Source organism: Silurus meridionalis, chromosome 27 (genome assembly GCF_014805685.1).
Source record: "Silurus meridionalis isolate SWU-2019-XX chromosome 27, ASM1480568v1, whole genome shotgun sequence".
NCBI lineage: Eukaryota > Metazoa > Chordata > Actinopteri > Siluriformes > Siluridae > Silurus > Silurus meridionalis.
This window is the reverse complement of record NC_060910.1, coordinates 8,246,708-8,270,754: the sequence shown is the minus strand read 5'-3', so window position 1 is coordinate 8,270,754 and position 24,047 is coordinate 8,246,708. Positions and strand designations below refer to the sequence as shown.

The 24,047-nt window shown below is 37.3% G+C and overlaps 3 protein-coding genes across 3 annotated transcripts; all 3 read right to left on the bottom strand.

Annotated features, from left to right (window-relative positions):
• Positions 1 to 1,207: 1,207 nt before the first annotated feature.
• nrarpb (NOTCH regulated ankyrin repeat protein b) lies at positions 1,208 to 3,894 on the bottom strand. The gene has a single exon (XM_046842396.1). It carries the CDS (start codon positions 3,892 to 3,894, stop codon positions 3,559 to 3,561), a length of 336 nt encoding a protein of 111 aa, XP_046698352.1. The 3' UTR covers positions 1,208 to 3,558.
• Positions 3,895 to 9,685: 5,791 nt separating this feature from the next.
• lcn15 (lipocalin 15) lies at positions 9,686 to 13,855 on the bottom strand. The gene is made up of 7 exons (XM_046841930.1): positions 13,678 to 13,855; positions 11,780 to 11,922; positions 11,461 to 11,537; positions 11,217 to 11,327; positions 11,033 to 11,134; positions 10,684 to 10,708; positions 9,686 to 10,593 (listed from the first exon to the last, which is right to left on the bottom strand). Exons 1-7 carry the CDS (start codon positions 13,774 to 13,776, stop codon positions 10,569 to 10,571), a joined length of 582 nt encoding a protein of 193 aa, XP_046697886.1. The 5' UTR covers positions 13,777 to 13,855; the 3' UTR covers positions 9,686 to 10,568.
• Positions 13,856 to 14,755: 900 nt separating this feature from the next.
• Positions 14,756 to 24,039, bottom strand: slc2a8 (solute carrier family 2 member 8). The gene is made up of 10 exons (XM_046842455.1): positions 23,772 to 24,039; positions 23,037 to 23,199; positions 21,337 to 21,543; positions 19,791 to 19,890; positions 17,580 to 17,791; positions 16,887 to 17,036; positions 16,111 to 16,219; positions 15,822 to 15,998; positions 15,427 to 15,572; positions 14,756 to 15,182 (listed from the first exon to the last, which is right to left on the bottom strand). The coding sequence occupies exons 1-10, from the start codon at positions 23,861 to 23,863 to the stop codon at positions 15,036 to 15,038; spliced, it is 1,503 nt and encodes a 500-aa protein (XP_046698411.1). The 5' UTR covers positions 23,864 to 24,039; the 3' UTR covers positions 14,756 to 15,035.
• Positions 24,040 to 24,047: the final 8 nt, after the last annotated feature.

The following is a 24,047-nucleotide window of genomic DNA, read 5'->3' as shown; positions in this document are numbered from 1 at the left end:
CCATCAATTATGATAGTTTAGCTATTATCCTCCTTTTTCCCACCTCCTATACAGTGTCTAGGGGAATCCCCAGGACTGAGCTGACCTTCTGGATCAGCTTGTGATTATAATTCTAGGTTGACTAGCCACTCTAAATTAAAGTGTAAATAAATATTCAGATGTGTGTTCCTGCCTTGCACCCAGTGTTTCACGGATAGGTTTTAAATCCATTTGACCCACACTAGGATGAAGCAGTTACTGAATATATGACTAGGCTATGTCAAGAACCATGGTTATTAGAAGTCAAATTCCTATAGAACCCTCAGTTAATCAGTATACATACAAAAATTTTCTGCACAGAGTGTTAAGAATGTACAGCTGGCTGCCATGTTTTTATATACTGACATATAACAAAGAATGCATTGTTTTGCATTCATATGCAGGATTGATCCTATGACATAGCTTTGAGTCCCTCAGGGGTCAATTTGTGGTCCAGTTTCTGGGCTTAGCAATCAGCTCATATGGCCCTTTCTTATCATTGCTAGGTATATGACACAGCCTTCTAAATTTTTTTATCCTCCTTACAACTCTCAATCGAAATCAGACTGAATTTTTGACATCTCAAATATTTCTGAATGTCTTTTGTATTAACATGTTAAATTAACCTTATGTTACTCATTCTCTTTTTATTTATTGTTGTCCTTAACTTAATACTGTTTGTGCACTCAACTTGTTTCTTGTCATCTAGGACAATGTTGTAACTCAGCATATGGACCTTTGTAGATGCCATGTCTCCTTTAAAAAATTGTGCCTTCAGTGATTAGTACAGATAGTAATTTCTTTATGACTAAATATAAATGGGATGCACAGAACAAAAATAACATTAGTTTCATATAAATCATGTAACTATTTCAGGTTTCCTTACAATTACACAAGCTTATTTCATAACTAGTTGATTAAAATACAGGTAAACAAGCTGATTTATATTATGTTAGACACACTAATACTATGTATACCAGCTTTTTGACTGTTCAGTGTAGACTACGGAGATAAAAAAAAAAAAAAAAATCTAGAAAGCTAATATGCTGCTAAGATGCTAAAGCTGAACAAAACAAGGCTAACTAGACTAATAAAGAATTGAATGGACAATATGATATGATGCATATATCTAGTCTGGTATACAAAATCCTTAAACATTCAGTGAAATAAAAACAGAATTCTCTTTTTAAAAAAGCAGAATTTAATATTTAAAAAGGCTTTTGTACAAAGATACAAATACAACAAGTAATATCTTTCAAAACATGACCACATATACCATTTAAAACAGTAAGAACAAACCTTCTAGACAGATATAAAACAACAACATATCAACAATTCACAAAAGCATAACAAGAGATCAGTGGTTTGGTCTCTTTAACTTCTCTTTGCAGAAAATAAGAATTCCAAAAAGTTGGTCCAATAAAATCACAGTCATTTGACATTTATCTCAACCAAGGATGGTATTTTTTTTACTCTCATGTCATAAATGTTATGGCATTATCAAGTAAAGACTTGTGCATTGTGTAACATTGCGCTACACTGATTTTACCATGTAACGCCCCCCTTAAAAAGAGGAGGACGGGACTTCCGTGAAGAAGTGCTCCAAGAATTACTGAACACTTTACCCAAATGGTCTCCCATGAAAAATCAACAAAGTATTAAGTGTTGAAATTGCTCAGGTATTACAACAATGTCACGTTTGATATTGTGCAGGGAGGAACATCGGGTAAAGTGTTTTACAATGTTCTAAAATTAAAATCTACAGACATTTAAATGTCTTTGCCGAAAGTGAGAGAACACTAACCTACCATGGAGCTTCCATACAATATGATTTTTTTTTTTCCATTTAGAAAAATAGTATCTTTCAAAGTTGGTGGTGCCACCAACTGTTTATAAAACAGCCATCAGTGCAATAGGTTAAAACATTCTCAAGTATAAATGATGCATATTTCTATACTGGCTTTGAATGATACTTCATCAGTGTTTTCTCACAAACCTCAAAACTCTGAACAGGCTTTCAGCATTTGTAATAAGAATGGGCAAAAACAAACAAAAAAACAGGCCTATGTATTTGAGTATGCAGTGTACTGAATAAACATATTTAATGCAACATATTTTTGCGAATAAGCTCAACTTCAAGGTTGAAAGGAATAAGTCATGTTGTTTGAGCAGCCTAACATTTAAAACAAACTTTTGCTTAAAACAATAACGGTGACAGGCTGTAAACACCAAGCCTTTCCTTATTTCACAATTAGGTAGTTAGAGCCTAAATCTTTGTGAATTTAAATGCGATATAATTGTGTCTACACCGTGTTCCATGTGTCCGAGGAACAATTTCATAGAAATTGGAAATTGCTAACATTTTACCAGCTTCAAAGTTTTCTATTTAAAAGCCATGGAACAAATGCATATTTTGCTAGAGATCCTGAAATATATACTGTGTGAATGAATCCACACCAATTTTGAGGTAAGAATCCTGACAAAGTCATAACCCTATATGCATCAAATCAGCTAATAAGCATTCCTGCCATTAAAAAAATCAAACAAAAAAAGCAAAGAACCTGTTTAACATGTATATATCAATCCAGCTATGTCATTGTATCTCAGTGTCAGCAATCTGTGAGTAGAATATATTTAGAAGGTAATCTATAATCATGCACTGATTAAATGTAGAATATAAACTGTATTCATTGTTCACAAACCCAACTTTGACATTGTACCAACCCCAACACCGTCTGCATTTTGGACTTGAATCCGTGCCATGCTATATCACCAAGAATCAGGATTTGACTTTGGCACAAAAAGTGGTCGAATGCGATAGGCTTACGGCAGCGTTTCACAATCCTGGTCCTGGAGTCCTCGTGGAACTGCACATTTCTGTGTTTATCTCTACCTGACTCGACTCACCAGCTATCGAGGAAGCACTAATGAGGTTTAAAAGGAGTGAAGCAAAGCAGAGTGAACACAAAAATGTGCAATGTAGGGCTGCTTTATATAAGAAAATCTATCATAACTGCAATATTTCATTCATTTCTTTTTTTAAGCACATCTGTGAACCTGATCTGGTGCGATTTTACACTTGTTGGAGCAACTCAGCAGAAGGTGGATGAAGAAAGGATTTTGTGATTTTTTCGTTAAAGGTTCTTTACAGCTGCAGTCTGTTTTACTAAATTGGGTGTTCCTTCTTCAAATATTATAGAAATGAAATCCTGCTCAGATGGAATGATCACCTGACAGAGTAATCAACTGGGTTTTCACAACACTTCTCACAAAAGATCTGCAAGCTTGTTTTATGGTAGCTAGAAAGTTTTTCTGTGTGTAACCTGCGAATGCAATCGCTAGATGATTATGCAAGTATTGCAAAAGCCAATATCGCAATAACAATGATCAAGTGATATATCGTGCAGCTCTAGATTGGGGCTTCAGGAAACCAGGACCAGGTTGAGGGGAAACCTGCGTTAATGTCCGGCTTTTCTCTGCTTCTGCTTGTTTTGTTTCTCTCTCTCTCTCTCTCTCTCTCTCTCTTTCTCTCTCTTATACTCAGAGCGCTCCGGATGAGTACTTGGCCCTCGTGATGAGGTAGAGTGCGATGTCCTGGTGGCCGCCAAAAGCCGCCATGTGCAGCGCGCTCCAGCCGTCCCGGTTCGCCAGACGCACGTCGGCTCCGAACTTCACCAGCAACTTGACGAGCTCGAGGTTTCCGTCAATGACGGACTGGTGCAAAGCGGTCTGGCCCTCAGGCCCGAATGAGTTCACGTTGAACTCACAGTTGGTCATGCCGCGCAGCAGAGAGTGCAGCTCCGCCGTGTTGCCCTTGCGCAGGGCCTCTTGGAAGACGCGCTGGCGCGCCGAGCAGCTCACGTCCGCCTGGCTCATCCTCACAGCAGGTAAATCTCACCGGAAACAGACCGGAAACGGACCGGAACAAGTTGCCTTCCTCGCGCGCTCTCACCCCTTGTTCTTTGCTCAGCCCTTGGTTTTATTTCTCCCTGGATGAAAATATAATCCGTAATGTCCCTACTGCAATTTATGAATAAGCCAGATTTTTTGTTTTGTTTTACAGAATAAATGTTCAGATGCAACTAGAAATGTCTTCCTCGCCTACAATTCAAGTTTCATCCACTTCAGCAGCCCATGGCGAAGTCCATGCAGCAGTCCGACCCGATCTGTTCCAGACACATTCATTAATATAGATATTCATTCAAAAAACAAACACAAACATCTCCATAATTCCAACAATTAAAAAAAAAGCTTTAGGATCTTACCCCCAAAACGGTTGCGATTACCGTGTGTGCGTGGTGAGAAGTTTTACCCCACAGCCACCCCAGTGCCTGCTCCTCCTGGATGTGTGTGTGTGTGTGTGTATGTGTGTGTGTGTATGCGCAGTGTGGAGCTTCTCAGTATTGCCTGATCTTCCTCTACTCCCTCTGTTCAAATCATTTCAATAACAATAGACACTCCTATAGTCGGCCTGTTAGGGGCGGGTCTTGGCCTCATTTCTCAGGCTGCTCGGGGGCCGCGGGAGGCCATTGGCCCACATCCCAACCCGCATACTAGCGTCCTGAAGGAGGATGCAGCAGCGCACAAAGGACATGAATGCGTCCTCCTCGCACTGCATACTACCGTACTGAGTAGTAACACATACTTAAAAGATCCACAGACGAATGCATGGGTTTAGGCGCGTTTGCATTTTGCACGTAGAGAAAAGAGCACGTTTGCTTGTTGCAGTCGAAACACAGAGTTCAAATCTAAAAGGAAATACTAATAAAAACTACTAAATAGTACGAAGACAGAAAAAGTACACACTCAAGAAAAAGTTGGTGTTTTTGGACTGCAGTGGGTATCACAGAAATGCTATAATGACTGTAGAACAACTTTACATTTAGATTTAAAGCATTGGCAGACAAGGGTTAAGGACTTTGCTCAAGGGCCCAGCAGTGGCAAATTAGTGGTCCTGGGATGTAAACTCACAACCTTTTCATCAGAAGTCAAACATCTTAACCACCGAGCTACCCCTTTCCTATACCCATTACCTTTCCTTTAATTCTTTTCAAATAGAAAAGTAAAATTTAAAAAAAAATTTAAAAAATAATAATCTCCTGTATAATCTGTTAGTTTTCAGAGTTAACCAGAATAAATTAGTTGCTGAAAAGGAATGAATTAATAAAAATGTTAGTATACAACATTGCATACAACGGAATATGCCTTTTTTTGACATTTAGTATGACATTTATTACTTATACTGCAATTGTTTTCACCCAGTTAAAAAACAACAACTTTTACAATCTTATTTTTAGATATTTCACATAACATTTGCATTAGATGTATGCTTTCCTAGTCTTAGTCATGGAGCATCTTGCAAAATTCATCACAGATAGGATGCCTGTCAATTGCAGGGCACTACGCCAACACATTCTCACACTCAGAAACAATTTAACAATCCACCAAGAAGCATGTTTTTGTGATGTTGGAAGGAAACAGGAGAACCCAGACAAAGCGAACGCTGACACATGAAGAACATGCAAAGCTCACAGAAAGTAACCTGAGCTCAGGATTAATCCATCGACCCTGGAGCTGTGAGGAGGCCATGCTTCCTGTTGCACCATGGTGCCTCCCTACATGAGGTTATATGTAATTATTTTCACACGCTCAAAAACATGAAGTAGTCTATATGAAAACATGACACAGAGAAGAATTTACTCAGAATTCTTTGTAAGATTAACTAAACATTTTTTTTCCAAAAAGATGTCATATTTTGGAATGCGGAAACATTCTGTAGGTTTCTACATGTAAAACATTTAAGGGTGCTCTCAGAGTGACAAGCTGACAAACCCTTAGGGATTGTCTACGAGTCTATATAAAAAAAAAAGCATGTGAAATTATTTTTCATTCCCATGTGAAATCATTTTCCCCTATAAGGGATAAGCTTAAAAATAAACAAACTGACTAGGCTGTTCATATTCTGTGAACATTTGGGTAAAAGTAGTAATGCATTGAGGTCCAGATTTTTTTTCTACGGTCAGCAAGTCTTCTGAGTTTCAAAATACCCAGTGAGTTACGTGCCACATCTGTCGCAGGTATTGCTTCATCTCCTGTGTAGTTGAGACTGCACAGGTTCCAGTTTGATTTTGCTGCAATTCACACTTCCCTTTTTTCATGCCTGGTTTCATGAATAGAATACACAAGGACAAAATAACGGTTTCCTTTTAAAACAGATATCCACAATTAGTCATATGAGGTTTGTTGATCAATAGTTCATTTGTGTGAAATGTGATAGCAAGTGGGAAAGCTAGTTGCTCACCAGCTTTTTTTGGCAACAGTTGGAGTGCTTATAAAGTGACAGAATCCAACAGGCCCATGGGAACTAGACTAATGCATGCTGGGCTTGTATCGGCTCGCAGCCACTATTTGGCACAATTGCCTAACTAGGGTTATGGAGGACGTAAAGAGGCCTGACAGGCAATTGCTTCATTATTGATCATAGATTTATGTGCTGTTAAACACACGTCCACATCTTTATTTAAGGACTAGAAAAAATTCATTAATGTGTGCTGAAATATACTGTGATTCTTGTGGAAATACTGTATATCTAAAAGACATTTTTGGGAGCACTTCTTCATCTTCCACCATATCATTATCACATGTTGATGTGAGCCGTATTCAACATACATTTTTTTTTTTTTTAATAAAAAAAAAAATTAAATAAAATTTTAAACAGGTCGCGACTGTCCAACTTGACTAAACTTGTCTCCAGATACGGTGTTTTATTCCAATTTATCATGTTCTCTTCCCTCCCATTTCAATAGACTTCATTCAAATGGCTTAAAAAATCTCTGGCGGTGTGACAGGATCGCAGTGGTCGAATTGCAGTGACGTTTCAATAGCAAGGGTGGGTCAGCCGGGATCCAATTTTAAACCACGTGCTCTAGGACCGTGGGAAAGAGTCGAGCTTTTCTTCCCAGCATAGGCGTATGCACAATTCAAGAGAAAGAGAGGCAGAGTAAGAGAGAGAGAGAGAGAGAGAGAGAGAGAGAGAGAGAGAGAGAGAGAGAGAGAGAGAGGGTAGACTAGTTGAAAAACAGTTGCCTGTGGAAAGTTGGCGTGTTGAAAGGATACCAGAGACTGTGTGGAGGTTTGATAACCTCGAGTCAGTTACAGGAATGTCAGCGACTCAAACGTCTTTAAGCTACTAAGGACTTTCTCAACTGAGATTTCTCATGTGCACATGAGAAGATGTAGAAATAGTGAAATCTGGCATTATGGCCTTGTATGAGGTGAAAGGTTTCAGAAGCCCACACTCCCTGCTCCTGACTGTGACCTATTGATTTTGCATGGGAACTGACCCCTGCTGTCAGCCCCTAACTGAGTCCAAATGCCTCATGACTGGTCAAGCTTAACAGATAACAAGCATGAAGCAAGACTCAATTACGTGACACAATGGCTTGAGCTGAGTGTTCGGAAGGTATCCCGACACAATTGCCAAGATCTCTTGCCTTCTTGCAAAATGTATCATCTTAAACAGGTTAACTACAGTTAAGTAAAGTTACAGTTACAGTAAAGAAGACAATGATATGGCTGTAATTTGCAAAATGGTCACTGTGCACATGAGCTTCTTGCCAGCCTGGACATTATTGAGACTTAAGCATGATGTCAGGTGTTGTGTAAAAAGGACACTTAGCACACAGATGTTATTGGTGAAAACATTCGGTGCATAGAAGAGCAGTAATTCTGTCGGCTTGCGGCGTCAGACAGTAGGAATGTCCTGTTTGTCTTGGTGTGTGTTTGTTCACTGTACTGCGTGTTATGCTTACAAGGCTGGCATTTGTGTTAATGTGTGTTAATGTGTGTGTATGTGTGTGAGAGCCAGTGAGTCTGTACCGGCCGGGGTGTTTGATACCTTTGTGTGGGAATCAAGCTGCTTCCTGCCCCTTGGACCACAACAGCAAGAGCTCCTATTGCCCATAAGGTCAGCAAAGGGGGAGCGAGTTAGTGAGGCACTTTGTGTGTGTGTGTGTGTGTGTGTGTGTGTGTGTGTGTGTGTGTGTGTGTGTGTGTGTGTGTTTGGAGAGAGAGAGAGAGGAGAGCGAGAGAGTGTGCAAGAGAGCAATAATGCTCCATAGTTACATTTTCACCATATCACCAATTAGGCATGTTTTTTAAAGCACAATAATCACATTCAGTTTTGTTTATGAGACTCTTGAAACACTCGCTCACATGACATGACAAGATCACCTGCTTAGAAATGCAGCATTACATCACACATCTTACTACACATATATGTTTAAGATATAGATCATGCATAGTGAAAAAAATAACATATGAGTAAACTGCACCATAAGGCTGCATGCACATGGGCCAGTGCTGAAATGTCTGTATCCTAAGCAGGGCCCACCCTCCTCCATGTGCATGCTTTCCTGTTCCCCTCCCATTCCCAGCCTCTGTTTGGCGCGGATATCCCCAGGAAAAGGCAACACGGATCGTGATGTCAGCAGCTGCACTCCAGTAGCCCTCCTCGGTGGGAATTTAAAGAAATAGGCTGCACAACCCAGTTTCAGTACAACACAACACACTCAGGAGGTCCTGATATTAATCACGGCTTGCGTTTGTGTTTCTGGAGTGTACCCGAGGGGGTTCTCCTTTCCGCTCCTGTGTTTGAGCCCTGGAGCCCTTCACACCAGTCTATATTTATGTAAAGATCACACTTTAACGGCTGTTCATCAAGTCTTCAACCAAGTCCTTGTGACTCACAATTAAGAAGTCTAAATAAAGATTTATCTGGTGAGACTGGTTTTATGGATCTATCTTAACATGAACGAAAATATATTTTAAAACATAACAGTAAAATTTTGACAAACCCAGATTAATTGGTGTTTATCTACATTCTAGCAGATGCAATATTAAAGAGTGAGGCAGAATCTAATCCAAGCATCTAGCATTTGGCAATTTCCTTAAGACCCAGCTGTTGCTGTCTGAAAGTGATGGGACCTAGCAGCCACTAGCACAAACTTTTTAGCTATTAAACTGCCAATTTTTAGAATTTTTTCGTTTCTTATTGAATAAAAATTGTAAATATGAGTTATGTTTCTTTTAAGTGAGGGTACAAAAGTTATTTTCTCCGAAAATTTAGCTCCTGGCGTCCAGGCTTTTTTCTTTTAGACAAATTGCCTTTCGAAACAATCCCAATGTTCAGAAAAAAACCCAGACTAATTCCAGCTCACAAAACCTGTCCAACAATGCAAAATCTATTGTTAATCTATGTATAATATTAACAGTAAAACCTCACAATACCATGGAGTTTCCAAAACATCAATCCTAGTACTCACACACCATTTCCCATGTTAATTCAATGCATTTGAATCATAACCACAATATATACATGTGTTTTTGATTATGCATTGACTATTTGAATTGAACCCCATGTTCTGTATGCATTTAATCCATGATACAATCCATTCACTCATACATCACACTTATTTATAGAAACACAGTAAGATTTATTTAAATTAAACAATGTGTGTGTGTGTGTGTGTGTGTGTGTGTGTGTGTGTGTGTGTGTGTGTGTGTGTGTGTGTGTGTGTGTGTGTGTGTGTGTGTGTGTGTGTAATTGTGTAGACTACAGGTTGTCATAGAAATGAGACACAATGAAAGAATGGAACATATGGCAATATTACGTAATGTTTAACATTTACTGTACAAATATTTTCAATACAAATTCATATATCTTAGCAAATGAAACAGAGCTATTAAAATAACTCTTCATTATGAACATCATTAAGTTCTATACTGTATTGTATTCAAGTCTTTGTTCATATTGTCTTAAAATTGTCTTACTGTTATTCAGATAATTGTGCTTGTTTCTAGAAACAAACACCTAAAAAAGCTAATGATCTGCTCATAGAATCAGAAAATAGAATAGACTCAGACAAGCTGTAAATGAATCAAGTCTGTTAATGAGAAATAGTAGTTAAACATGCCTACGTGCAAGACAAGATTTGATTTATATAATTTCTTTGCAGTGTAAAGAACAGAAATAATTTTTACCAATGAAAACTAATATGGAGTTTTGAACTAAGCAGAAAATAACAGGTAATAAAACTCTTTACCTTAATAATGTCATTATTGTGACACAATTAATTGAATGTATGTTCAAACCATACTATTAGATATAAAATAAACCAGTGACTGCAAATTGGGCCAATTCTAGAGGAAAACTAAAAACTTGTACAATTTTACAACACTGACCTCTGGTGAGTAAAAGAAATATCACAGGAATATCACTGCAACATTTTTTATTCTTACTTGTAAATTATTATAACAAATAAGAAATTCCACAAGTATATAACAGTATAACAATTCAGTCTGTTATTACTTATTATTTACTGTACATAAGAGGAAGAGCTGTGATTATATAATAATGACAAGCACCAACAGTTGCACAGAATTTCTTTTTACCAAAGATCAGGATAACATCTGGATAACAGTTGTAACTTAATCTACTGCACTGATACAACACCAGCTGGACCGGAAACCAGGGAAAGGACCTGACTCTTCTAGTCCAGCAGTTCTGTCATATTACTGCAGGTGAAAGGTTTTAGTAAAATATCATTAAGCTTTAAAGTCATAGATAAATATATTTTTAAACCAGATGTGTGCCTTGTATCATACCTTGGTTCTGGAAGAGGACATGGGTCTGTAATACAATAAAATATTTGTCACAATGGGATTTCTTAAGTGATTTATAAACATCTATCCAATCCCAAATACTAGTCATGATTTATTACACATGACATTGCTGGTCAGATTAATCACCATCCTTTACATACATGTAGTTTATTGCATTGTATTACAAGCCATATGAACCCACTATGGTCACTAGAGTCTATCTCTGTAATAATGTTTATTCTCTCTGTCCAGCGTTATATTTGCTCTGTAAACATTAAAAGGCATGCAAACAGACATCCCACACAGATCTCGGTCAAATTCTTGTTTACTTTGTGCTCCGCATCAAACTCACCCAAAATGACTGGTGTAACGATGGCCCCCTCTGGAAACCCGATAGACAAGGCAAAGGATCTGAATTGTTCTACCAGCTCAATAGGAAGTTCTGGCTTTCGCCCTAAAGCATACATAGAAAAAGTGTCAGTGGGGTAAGAAGTTCAGGAAAAGCACTGGATTCTAAAGGAACTTTATGAGCACACCATAGAGAGCCAGCTGAGTGTATTCTTTGTTCATATTCTTGTACTTCAGGACGACCCCGTAGTCAGTGTAGTTAGTCTCCACCACTGTAATGTCCTTTTCAATCTTGTGCCCTACAGTAAAAAGAATATTTATTGTGGACTTAAATCACTTTTAAATCACTAAACCACTTGTTTCTGTCTTTCTCTATTTTGTTAAAAGAAATATGAAATGTCTCAAATTTAATTACATAAGAACAGGACTTACTTTGACTGAAATAAGTAAAAGCTCCAGGAAGCTCTGTCTTCTTATACATATAAGAACTTACATCGCACGTCTTTTGGCTAAGGGCAGAGAAAAAGGTTGCTGACAGATCACATCGAAAAGGTAATTTTGGGTTAAATAACACAAGTAATCATTTAAAACACAGTTTGAGGTGTGTACATTTCTTTAAACCTAAGAACATTGAAAGCACAAAATAGTCTATGCACATAGTTTGGTTGAGTACATTAGCTGTAAACTACAGCAATACGGTATAGAATCACTCTGCAGCCATGCTGAAAAAAAAACAAGAAAAGGACTGTACCTATTCATTGTCCACATTGTAAGGTTGGCTCCTCCATGTTCATTAGCGATCAGATGACCTCTTGAGACTAAAAATGTGCTTTTGTATTTAATAACTAATGGGTGGTCATAAGCCCAGCCAACACGATACCATTCACCTGTAAACTAATAATAAGATTAAGAACTGTTAGTAAATGAATTGTGCATAAGGAGCTGATGATGTAGCTGAGTATCAACATTTTTGCCAATGCGCGTTTTGTCAGTAGATATAGATATGATAATACAAATGTAATGCAAATGGAAATAACATCTTAAACATGGTCTGAGGTTTGTGAAATTCTAGGCAGTGCAATGCAACTGGAGAGAGGTATGGAAATAAAAAGATTACAATTATACATTTAAAATGATTTCTTATCCCTATACTTTTATACCTACTGAGCAAGTAAGTGGTGACATTGTCAAGGAGAAAATCCATGAGATGGCATAAGGAAGGAACCTTAAGAGGAACCAGACTCAAAAGTTAACTCATCTTTATTTGGGTGACACAGAATGTCCATCCACTATAGAATCTGTCATCTGAAGCTTTATGGACTTCTGTGTATAATGGACTGCTTTTGTTATTGAACCAATAAATAAGAACTTGTTCGTATCACAGCTGACCTTTAGAACTGTTGTAATAGTATTTTTTTAAAGTGGAATTTGTACAAAGGTAAAATTTATGCTGAATGTCACCATTGTAATAAGGAAAGCGAAGCCTTGAACAATATATAATATCTCTAAAAAGAGGTAGCACAGAGTCAAAGGCTGCACCTGTATCTAATAAAATGAGAATGTTGAGGCCCCAAGAGTGAGTAGAAGTAAACAGTGAAAGTAGTCAGTCATTCATTAGTATTTAAGCAGAACAAACATTATATCTAGTTAGAGATAAGTGCAGCTTTGAGTTATGATGAATATTTTATTGTAGTTATTTTATTTCCGTGAGCTTCGATTTACTGATGTGACAAAGCAAAATTGATTAATTTAATAAGATACTTAGAGGACAGAACCCAGGAACTACTAGCCTTAGTGCTTCTTTGTGGTGGTTGTTTTTTTAGGATGTAACAATGTCAAAAATGTGATTAGGATTAACTATAGAGGTGCAGAATTTGATCATCTTTGATTAGGTGCCTTTTAAGCACTGATAAGAGCGGAAGTAAGGAGATTTAGCAGTAAGTGAAGCTAAGTAGATAAAGGGTCTTTAAAGTATAAGACTAAAGTAAGAACTCTGATTTATTTATATCGTGAAGCTTAGATGTGTGAAATTTACACTGGTTTTGGATATAGTTTGTAAAAGCACAAGTGCATTATTACACAAACTTGATATAAAAAAAGAAACTCATTTAGCAAATGTATTGTTTGGTAAGTCAACCATACATACAAGAGTAGTAACATGTATTACCTGAAATTACAGCTCACAATAAGAATTAGTCAGACTTGTGGAAGAAACTATTTAAATGCAAGATATTTAAAAAGATGATTAAGTTAATCTCATTATTGTAAATAACATCCAGGCCTTTGCCAGAGTGATAAGGTTTACAGAAGCAGCTAAAGTCCATTAGTTTTGTTTGATTAAGTGCTGAATTGTTCTTTTTACTTTTCTCTTTCACCATTCTTTAGTAGGAACATTTGAAAAAGAATCACAAATGTTACTTAGTTTAATGCTTTAGTAGAAAATACTACTACTTAAAAACATTTATTTAGGGACTAGGCACCAGTTTAGTTAGAAACGTGTAGCATTTCATAATATTGTAATTAAATCCAGTGAGGGAAACATCTTACTTCATTAGCATTTACAAATAATTGATTTTCTGTATGACACTAATTATAGTATATGCACACATTCATGGCTGCAGACTATTATTACATGTATAATTCACTCACCTGTTGCAGATCAAAATCTGACTGGGGAAGAATCTCACTGGAGTTGTATGAGTGTGTCCATAGCACTACACTACACAGAACCAACACAGCCAGCAACATGTTAAACTGTAATCCAGCTTCTCTTCGTGTGTTCAAACCTCAAGCTGCAAAACTGTGAATGCTCTTCCAGGAACCTGGGGGTTTTATGTAGACAGCCAGCAGTGGGAAGCGTTCATGATTTAGGGAAGGTCAAGCCCCCAAACGCAGACACACACACACACACACACACACACACACACACACACACACACACACACACACGACTTCAACTCAATAAAAAGGGAAATCAAGTAAAAGCACTTTCTTTAAAAAAAAAAAACACTGAAAACACATTTTACAGATAGTTCACTATCAGGTCTTCTAAATGGCATTTTGGGAAATTAAAAGTTTTCCTCTAACCTCAAATAAAGCAAATATTAGGCACAACAGAGAACTTGGTCATATTTATGAGATGTGAAACCAGACTCAAATTATATTTAGTAGGGAAAAAAACAAACCTATGAACAAACCATCTGCCACATGACTAAATAACATTTGCAAAACAAATTCTGTGAAATCTTGCTATCTTAACAAACCATTTTTTTCACTTAGATAAACAGCACTTAAAGGGCAGGTTTATTTTCGTTTGCAAATATATGGATTTTACACATAAAAAACAATTATTGTCAATAGAATTACATTTTATTAATATAAAGTTTTTCAAAATACTGCACACAGATAAACAAGTTTTTGATATGTTTTCTCAAATACAAAAACAAACAACACCAAAAAAAACCTGGAAAAACTATAACAAGATATTATTTACACGTATTAATGCATGTCGTTAGTTCATTGGTAGTTGGGGGTGTTTTCAGATACATTTGCTTATTAAACCTGCAATTCCAAGGTTTAATTTAATTAAATACCTTCATGTAATATTTTATGTCATTGAATCTCAAAAGTTACAAACGCTGACAAAACACTAAGCACTAGCGCCATTTGGTAAAGATCCCTTAAGAAAGTAAACGTCAGAAGATATGAATCGGATGTTACTGTACACTTTAGTAAAGAAAATGCCTTTATTGAAAAAAAGAAATATAATACAAATGCAATCCCTTGTACACTTGTACTAAAAGTGTCCTCAATATTCCTTGTATAAGTACCTTCTTTAGAAAGATAATTTTGTGAATACTTCCCGTTAGAAATCTTTAAAGACAAGTGATCAATTGATATTCTGAGGCATGTTACTCAATGAACAATTATTTAGTTCAGGAAATCCAGTGAAGATGCCTTTATTCCTACTTTGGTGCTAGCAGTGGGAACAGCAATGTAACCTGAGCTTAGCGAGAGCGAGGTCCTTTAAAATGTGCTTGAATCTCTTCCAGTGTTTTGCCTTTAGTCTCTGGGACAAAGAATATAGTGAAGATGACATTGATGGCACAGAAACATGAGAACAGCCAGAAGGTTCCTGCACTTGTTATGAGGTCCTGTAGGATTACAACATAAATGTAATAAGTTTATAAATATTATCTTCAAAATCCTTTATTTATTGTATGGTAGTTTCCCAAATAAAGAACACAGATCAGGACACAGATTCATCTTTATCTTACTATTACATATTACTACATTCCCCAGCATAACACTTACACCCATTGTTAACTGCTCCATCAATGTCCAGTATACAGCTACAATTTTTGTTTGTTTTAATGTTAACATGGAGACAATCTTTACCATGAGATTCTGGAAGGTCTTGGTGACGATAAAGGCACAGCTCCAGTTAGTAAGTACACACACAGCACTTCCAAGCCCTCGAGCTTTGGTGGGAAAAATCTCAGACATCACAAGCCATGGAATAGGTCCCCACCCCAGTGCAAAACCTGATAAGCACATACATTATACAGCGATCAGAGATCCATTGAAAGTCATTTCAATTGAGAGTCATTGAAACCCATGTTTAGGGTTTAAGTCTAAAGTTTCAGATAAACTGAATATTATAATTTTTTTCTTTTTTTCTTTAATGTTTTTTCAGGATAGATCCTGTGAGCATTATGCATTTTTTTTTCCAGGATAGATCCTGATCCTGATATTTTTTGTATATTTGTGTTATTATGGAAAATTCTGATTACCTGTAATAAAAATGCCCATGCTAGTAAGTGCGAGCCAGGACAGATCAGGATGTGCAGCTTCACTAACTGCATCCTGGGTTCCCAGAATTGTGTTGAGCAATGTAGAGTTACCATGTTTTGTTGTAGACAACATAAAATAGACACCAAATGCTGCTTCACTCACACACATGGCAACACCTGAACAGCAAAGTAAAAAGAAGGAAATGAGTAGAGTTTTGTGGAACAAAACACAAAAGTGCAAAGATATCAGTTTAAAAAAAAAAAGGAAGTATAAATGGTAGATGCTGACCTGATAGGATAAGGAGAACTTTTCTTCCAGCTCGATCCATGATTAGAGCCGCGACCGCTGTGAAAATCACTTGAGTAACTCCTACAATCACTGACGCAACATTGCCATTCTGAGAGACAAAAACAAATGCAGTATTAATTTAGAAACCAGTTTAAAGAATTTTTGTGTTTGATTTTGGATCACTGATGAAAAAGTGCAACAGACACAATTAATTATTTGATTGAATTATTGTGTGATAATTATACAAAATATTTTAAACCAATTTTAGCTTGAACTGGCAACAAAGTGTGGTGGCCTGGGAAACCTGGCAAACTGCAAATAATACCCTCAACCCCCCTTTTGGTTAAACCTGGGTCTGAATTTGTGTTATAGGCAGAAAAAAAAAATCCCTGTATTTATTATCATCATTATTATTACTTCTTTGCCTGTTTGGCATAACTCAGCAATTGCAACCAAAGCAGCATTTGATAAGTTTTCAGCCAAACAAAAAAAAAAATCATAAACCAGGATCTTACTATAATATCAAAATGAATGAATAAACATTACCCATTTTATCTCCAAATTATTTTGAAACAGTATATCAGAGAGTCATCGCAAAACAGAAGATGGTGGTGAACACTTTTAACATCACCTGTTTAAACAAAGACAATTTTTTCTAGATCTATTTTGTCTTGTAAGTTAAAAAAAAGCTAATTTGTTTCCGAGTAACGTAAAAAAAATAAAATAAATAAATATCAGATACAGATTTTTGTAAAAGCTTGAGTAAAAATCTTTACCTGGAAATGCGCTTGCTCAAATATAGTTTCTGCATAGAACATGATGGCGTTGATGCCAGTGAACTGCTGTAGGAACATCATCATGATGCCCACTCCTAAAGGTTTATACACGCCAGGGTCTTTGAGATCAGCCTGAGTGAGACTTCTTTCCTGTAATTAAACAGAAATGTGTTTGATGTGTGGTCAAATGTATGTGGACACCCAACTATCATTACCATATGTTGTTATTGAACATTCTATTTTAGATTTAGTTCCATTTTACTGCTTTAATAACCTCTATTTTCTGGTAAAAAATTGCTGATTTCAGATCAGGTCAGAAATCTGAATTAATCCCAAAGGTGTTGAGTGAGGTTGAGGTCAGAGCTCTGTGCAGAACACTAGAGATCTTCAATGGAACCTGCTTTGTGCATGGACTCAGTCATGCCAGAAGGTCTTACTTGACAACAGTAACATGGGCTTCTTTATACTTTTTAGAAATCTTTTTAGAAAGCTTAACGAATTGTGTGCTTCCAATCTTCTGCCCACAGTTTGTGAAGGATCACACACGGGTACAATGGTTTTTCATGACGTGTAATTTATGTAGGTGTAGGTCACTAAAGTAAAGAACTTCTGCTTTTAACAAATCTGATTATTTCGATGCTTTATAAATAAGACCACATTGCTTTAAAGATGATCAAGCCAATGAAGCTTCACCTCATACTGAGAGGCTGCTTCTATCCTCGCACATTCCCACTCGACCGGTGTGTCACGTCCTCTAAGGAAGCGAAGTGCCTCTTCTGCTTCATGCCTCTTTCCGCGAGACAGCAGGTAGCGTGGCGTCTCTGGCATGAAGCACATGCACACCAGCATCAGTGTAGGAGGGATGGAGCATGCGATGGCCAGCCATCTCCAATCTAGGAACAAACCTGAAACCAACAGCATCAAACATTTAGTGCTGTTTAGAGACACACTTCACTAGAACAAGATACATTGTATTTAAATGTACATTATATCAAATGTCTTGTGATGGAAAAAAACTATTTTGTTGGATTTTACAGTCATTATAGGTCCTAACTTTTTATATGAACTGAGTTTAAGTCCTGCAAATTGTGCTGATTATTATTGCTGGTGCAATATAGAATAAGTAAAAGACACTTTTAGCCTTAAAATAGTTTCAGAGCTCCAGACATGACATAGTTTAATAATTCTGCAGTTGTTTTTCTTCACCTCTAGGATTCTTAGCTTCAAAATATTTGTGCTCATTTTGTTTGTCAGGATCACTTATGAGAAGACTCAGTCATTTTGTTAATGACATACAGATGGCAGACAAACCACCACCTATATATATATAAATATATAAATACACACATACAGTGAGGAAAATAAGTATTTGAACACCCTGCTATTTTGCAAGTTCTCCCACTTAGAAATCATGGAGGGGTCTGAAATTGTCATCGTAGGTGCATGTCCACTGTGAGAGACATAATCTAAAAAAAAAAATCCAGAAATCACAATATATGATTTTTAAACTATTTATTTGTATGATACAGCTGCAAATAAGTATTTGCACACTTGTCTATCAGCTAGAATTCTGACCCTCAAAGACCTGTTAGTCTGCCTTTAAAATGTCCACCTCCACTACATTTATTATCTTAAATTAGATGCACCTGTTTGAGGTCGTTAGCTGCATAAAGACACCTGTCCACCCCATAGATCCGGTCCACCCCAGAACTACACGGGAGGAGCTGGTCAATGACCTGAAAAGAGCTGGGACCACCGTTTTCAAGGTTACTGTTGGTAATACACTAAGACGTCATGGTTTGAAATCATGCATGGCACGGAAGGTTCCCCTGCTTAAACCAGCACATGTCCAGGCCAATGACCATTTGGATGATCCAGAGGAGTCATGGGAGAAAGTCATGTGGTCAGATGAGACCAAAATAGAACTTTTGGGTCATAATTCCACTAAACGTGTTTGGAGGAAGAAGAATGATGAGCACCATCCCAAGAACACCATCCCTACTGTGAAGCATTGGGGTGGTAGCATCATGCTTTGGGGGTGTTTTTCTGCACATGGGACAGGGCGACTGCACTGTATTAAGGAGAGGATGACCGGGGCCATGTATTGCAAGATTTTGGGGAACAACCTCCTTCCCTCAGTTAGAGCATTGAAGATGGGTCGAGGCTGGGTCTTCCAACATGACAATGACCCGAAGCACACAGCCAGGATAACCAAGGAGTGGCTCTGTAAGAAGCATATCAAGGTTCTGGCGTGGCCTAGCCAGTCTCCAGACCTAAACCCAATAGAGAATCTTTGGAGGGAGCTCAAACTCCGTGTTTCTCTGCAACAGGCCAGAAACCTGACTGATCTAGAGAAGATCTGTAAATGTAAATCTGTGTGGAGGAGTTTGCCAAAATCCCTCCTGCAGTATGTGCAAACCTGGTGAAAAACTACAGAAAACATTTGACCTCTGTAATTGCAAACAAAGGCTACTGTACCAAATATTAACATTGACTTTCTCAGGTGTTCAAATACTTATTTGCTGCTGTATCATACAAATAAATAGTTAAAAAAATCATACATTGTGTTTTCTGGATTTTTTTTTTTAGAATATGTCTCTCACAGTGGACATGCACTTACAATGACAATTTCAGACCCCTCCATGATTTCTAAGTGGGAGAACTTGCAAAATAGCAGGGTGTTCAAATACTTATTTTCCTCACTGTATATACACATACATACCTATGCATTTTGAATTCCAGAAGTAATATATCTGGTAATGTCAATACCAAGTTACTTATTTTGTTTTAACATCTATTTAATTTTTTGAATTTGGGTAATTAGTGGATAATTAGATGATCTAGATTCCTCTATGACAGAATTCTTTTTTGTGAATGGAAGGGTGTATTGAGAGTAAAAAATACCAGTAACATATGCTCCCATGATTCCCATCACTACCATGAGCTGAACACAGGAGCCCATTGTTCCTCTAACACGCTCATGAGATGTTTCTGAGATGTAGAGCTAGAGGAGCAAAAAAATTAATAAAATAAAAACATACAAAATTATGAAATTCACTACTAACATATTTGAAAAGATTAACATTTTTGGATTCACAGAGACATATACACACACACACATTATATATACTGTATATATATATATATATATATATATATATATATATATATATATATATATATACACACACACAAACACACACACACACACACACACACACACACACACACACACACCGTAATTTCCGGACTATAAAGCGCACCCATATATAAGCACCACCCACTGAATTTTACAAATATTTTTATTTTTTTAACATAAATAAGCCGAACCTGTCAATACGCCGCAGGTGTCTACACTAATGTACTTTACACAGGCTTTAACGAAAGACACGTTAAACTCGATGTAACGCGTGAAATATGTTGCGCTTCCTTTAGGAGCATAGCGGTATTTTGGGAATAGCATGCCAGAAGCGAGCTCTCCCTTCACCCAGACTCAACGCGTTACAACGGCTTGTATCTAAACAGTAGCCGACCAAGAAAGTCATTGTTCACTGTCTTCCTCCTTCCTTTCACAACTATTTATCTCGGGAGTTTATCTTTTGGCATCGTCGTGCGTTTAAAAATCACCCGATGGAAGTTTTTTCTCCCGATGCCGTGCAGCTCAGAACACAGGTGAGGTGCGTTTTTTCGTTTCTGTTTGGAAATTTCATTGGTCTAATGTTATGGGGGTTTGTGAAACCGGGAAAAACCCAGGAAAAAATTCATAAATTAGCTGTTTCGTTGTTTAAGCCGCGAAGTTCAAAACGTGGGAAAAAAGTAGCAGGCTTATAGTCCGGAAAATACGGTAAACAGCTCCATCAAATCAATCAATTTTGAAGGCCATTACATCCTGATATATCAGCTTCATTACAGCCATTCTTGTAAAATCCTAACTTTATAAGCAAATGAGATTACATAGAGATATATCATTCAGTTGAAGAGCATTGGTGCCAAAAAGTGACACTGGTTTAAAGGTCTTTCTGTTATGTCAACAGACTGTTGGAAATGCTGTAGGAGTAATCACAGACTCTGTTGTTTTACTCGAATAAACATCAAGCTTTAAATTTCAGTTTAATACATTTTATTTAAATTTTTTTTATTGTATTTTCAGGATGCATGTCCTTTAAATTTACTGTATACTGACTTGACTGTAAAATCATAGTGACAAGTGTGTGCCTGCTGTGATCTGCTAGAGAGAATGCAGACAAAGGAATATAAAGTATTTTTTATAATATATAAAATAGTATAAAAATTACAATGTTCAAATATTAATTGACTACATGAAATAACTAAGAGAACAATTAAAGAGAAAGAGAGTGCAATTTGAATGTAAGGTTGCCATTTGCTCAGAATTATCCCTCATCAGGTTCAGGTGTTATGTACAGTATACCTAAAACATATTTCGACTTACAGGCACAACAAGAGATGTAACTCCGCTGGCTACCCCAGTAAGCACCCGTCCCACATACAGCATCCAGTGGTTCTGAGCAGCAATGATGATGGTGAAACCAAAAATGAATGGCAAAGCACAGAACATGAGACTCAACTTCCGCCCGATCTTCTCTACCACCCAGCCTCCGAGCAGACCTCCGACACCAGCTCCAATCGCCACCACAGACTGGAAAACAAAAAAATTCAACGTAAAAGCTTAGACTGTTATAAAATAGTATGGTCTCCTTCTTACAGATGAAACTCTTGCACATGGATTATTTCCATCAGAGAGGACAAAATTTTAATGGTCTTTTCACAAACCTGTGCCATAGTAGCATCTCTTGAGTACACAGACATTCCAGAACTCAATAAAAGGAAATATTTATTTTCCAGGCTCTTCGATTAAATGATCCACATTGCAACATGCGCTTTATCTATTAATTTTACTGTAGTGAAATAAGTTTCTGAATAACATTCAGATTACTATATAAATGTTAAACTACTAAGTAATAGGAAATTAAATGCATAGTGGGCAGGCTATATATACATTTTGGAGAGAAAATCTTATATTAGACATGCAACACTTTTGTTTTTGCCCCCATTTTTATTGAGCTGAACTCAAAGATCTAAGACTTTTTCTACGTACACAAAAGAATATTGAATATTGTTCACAAATCCGTCTAAATCTGTGTTAGTGTGCACTTCTCCTTTGAAGAGATAATCCATCTACCTCACAGGTGTGGCATATCAAGATGCTGATTAGACAGCATGATTATTATAAAGGGCCACTCTAAATTGTGCAGTTTTACTCTATTGGGGGGTCCGAAAACCAGTCAGTGTCTGGTGTGACCACCATTTGCCTCACGCAGTGCAACACATCTCATTTGCATAGATTTGCTCAGGCTGTTGACTGTGGCCTGTGGAATGTTGGTCCACTCTTCTTCAATGGCTGTGCTAAGTTGCTGGATGTTGGCAGGAACTGGAACACGCTGTCGTATACGCCGATGAGGACTACGAACATGCAGATGAGCTTCCCCGAGGTGCTTTCTGCTAGTTTGAGCAGAAATACTTTGGTTATGCAAACTGAATGATGCAGCAGCTGTCCGGGTGGCTGGTCTCAGACAGTCTTAGAGGTGAAGATGCTGGATGTGGAGGTCCTGGGCTGGTCTGGTTACACGTGGTCTGCAGTTGTAAAGCCAGTTGGATGTACTGCTAAATTCTCTGAAACACCTTTGGAGACGGCTTATGGTAGAGTAATGAATATTCAATTCACTCTGGTGGACATTCCTGCAGTCAGCATGCCAATCGCACGCTCCCTCAAAACTTGGGACATCTGTGGCATTGTTCTGTGTGATAAGACTGCACATTTTAGAGTGGTCTTTTATTGTGGCCAGCCTAAAGCACACCTGTGCAATAATCATGCTGTCTAATCAGCATCTTGAAATTCCACACCTGTGAGGTGGATGGATTATCTCGGCAAAGGAGAAGTGCTCACTAACAGATTTAGACAGATTTGTGAACAATATTTGAGAGAAATAGGCCTTTTGTGAACATAGAAAGAGAGTTAATCTCATGAAAAATAGGGGTAAAAACAAATATATAATTTTGTTCAGTGTAGAAATAGATTATTCGGCATTCACTTTGCAGCTCATAGTTTAGGATATCTTTATTTATTTTTACCCCAAACCAGGAGGCTTCTTCAGGTGTAAGTCTTAGCCGTGGGTCAGGGATTTGCCGCAGTTCTGGTATGGCAGGAGAGCTGTAGCCGAGCACAAAGCCAAAGCTGAGGGGGCCAAGAACAGCTGCAAATGTGGCCATGTACAACTTCCCATTTTTGACTTTGCTAAAAACATATAAAAAATAAAAGTCAGAAAATGTCAGGTTATGGTATGTGATATAACTTGTATCACTGACTGAGTACTGTATATCCAAACATGTAAGAGGTTAAAGTAATTGGAAGAATATCACATGAAGAACGAGTTTTACATGTTTACATGTTACATGTGTTTTGTGTTAACAGGATACTTTTTTTTTTCTGAAAATTTTAGTTAATCATATTTTATATGGTTTGCAATCAGGTTCTAATGTAGAAGCAAATAATGAACTTCCAGAAGCACTGAACCAGAATATTGCAAACACAAACAGATGACAGAATAGTGGTCTGGGCTGAGGAATTCTCACTGATCTTAAATGAACAGCAATAGGATTCATATTAATGATAATTAAATCTGGACAGTAAAGGTTTTTTGGTGAGTAGATTTTGGGATTCTTGGTAAACAGAAAGAAACCACAAATGAAGCAGTGGAAAGTATACAAATCAGCTGACAGTATAGAAGTCATTAATTGATGATATTATATATATAAAGAAAAGATCAAATGTAAGGAATGTTTGAAAGCTTTAACTGAAATCCTTACTCCAGATAGACATCTGTCTCAGCCCTGTCCTCTTCTCCCTGCTCACTGTCCTCCTCTGCCAGCAGTGGCCTCGACTCCTCTTCATGATTCATTGCAGATCTGAAAATATTATAGTTTATTTCCTTTTCACTTTGGTGCTCTTTTCACAAACATCACTGCAGTAAGTGTGGTCAATCGTCCTAAACTGATTTGCCTGAACATATCCCGTGAGGGACAGAACACAACTCATGCATTTGTCAGCTGATAGCCATATACCGCCATATTTACTTCCGCCTT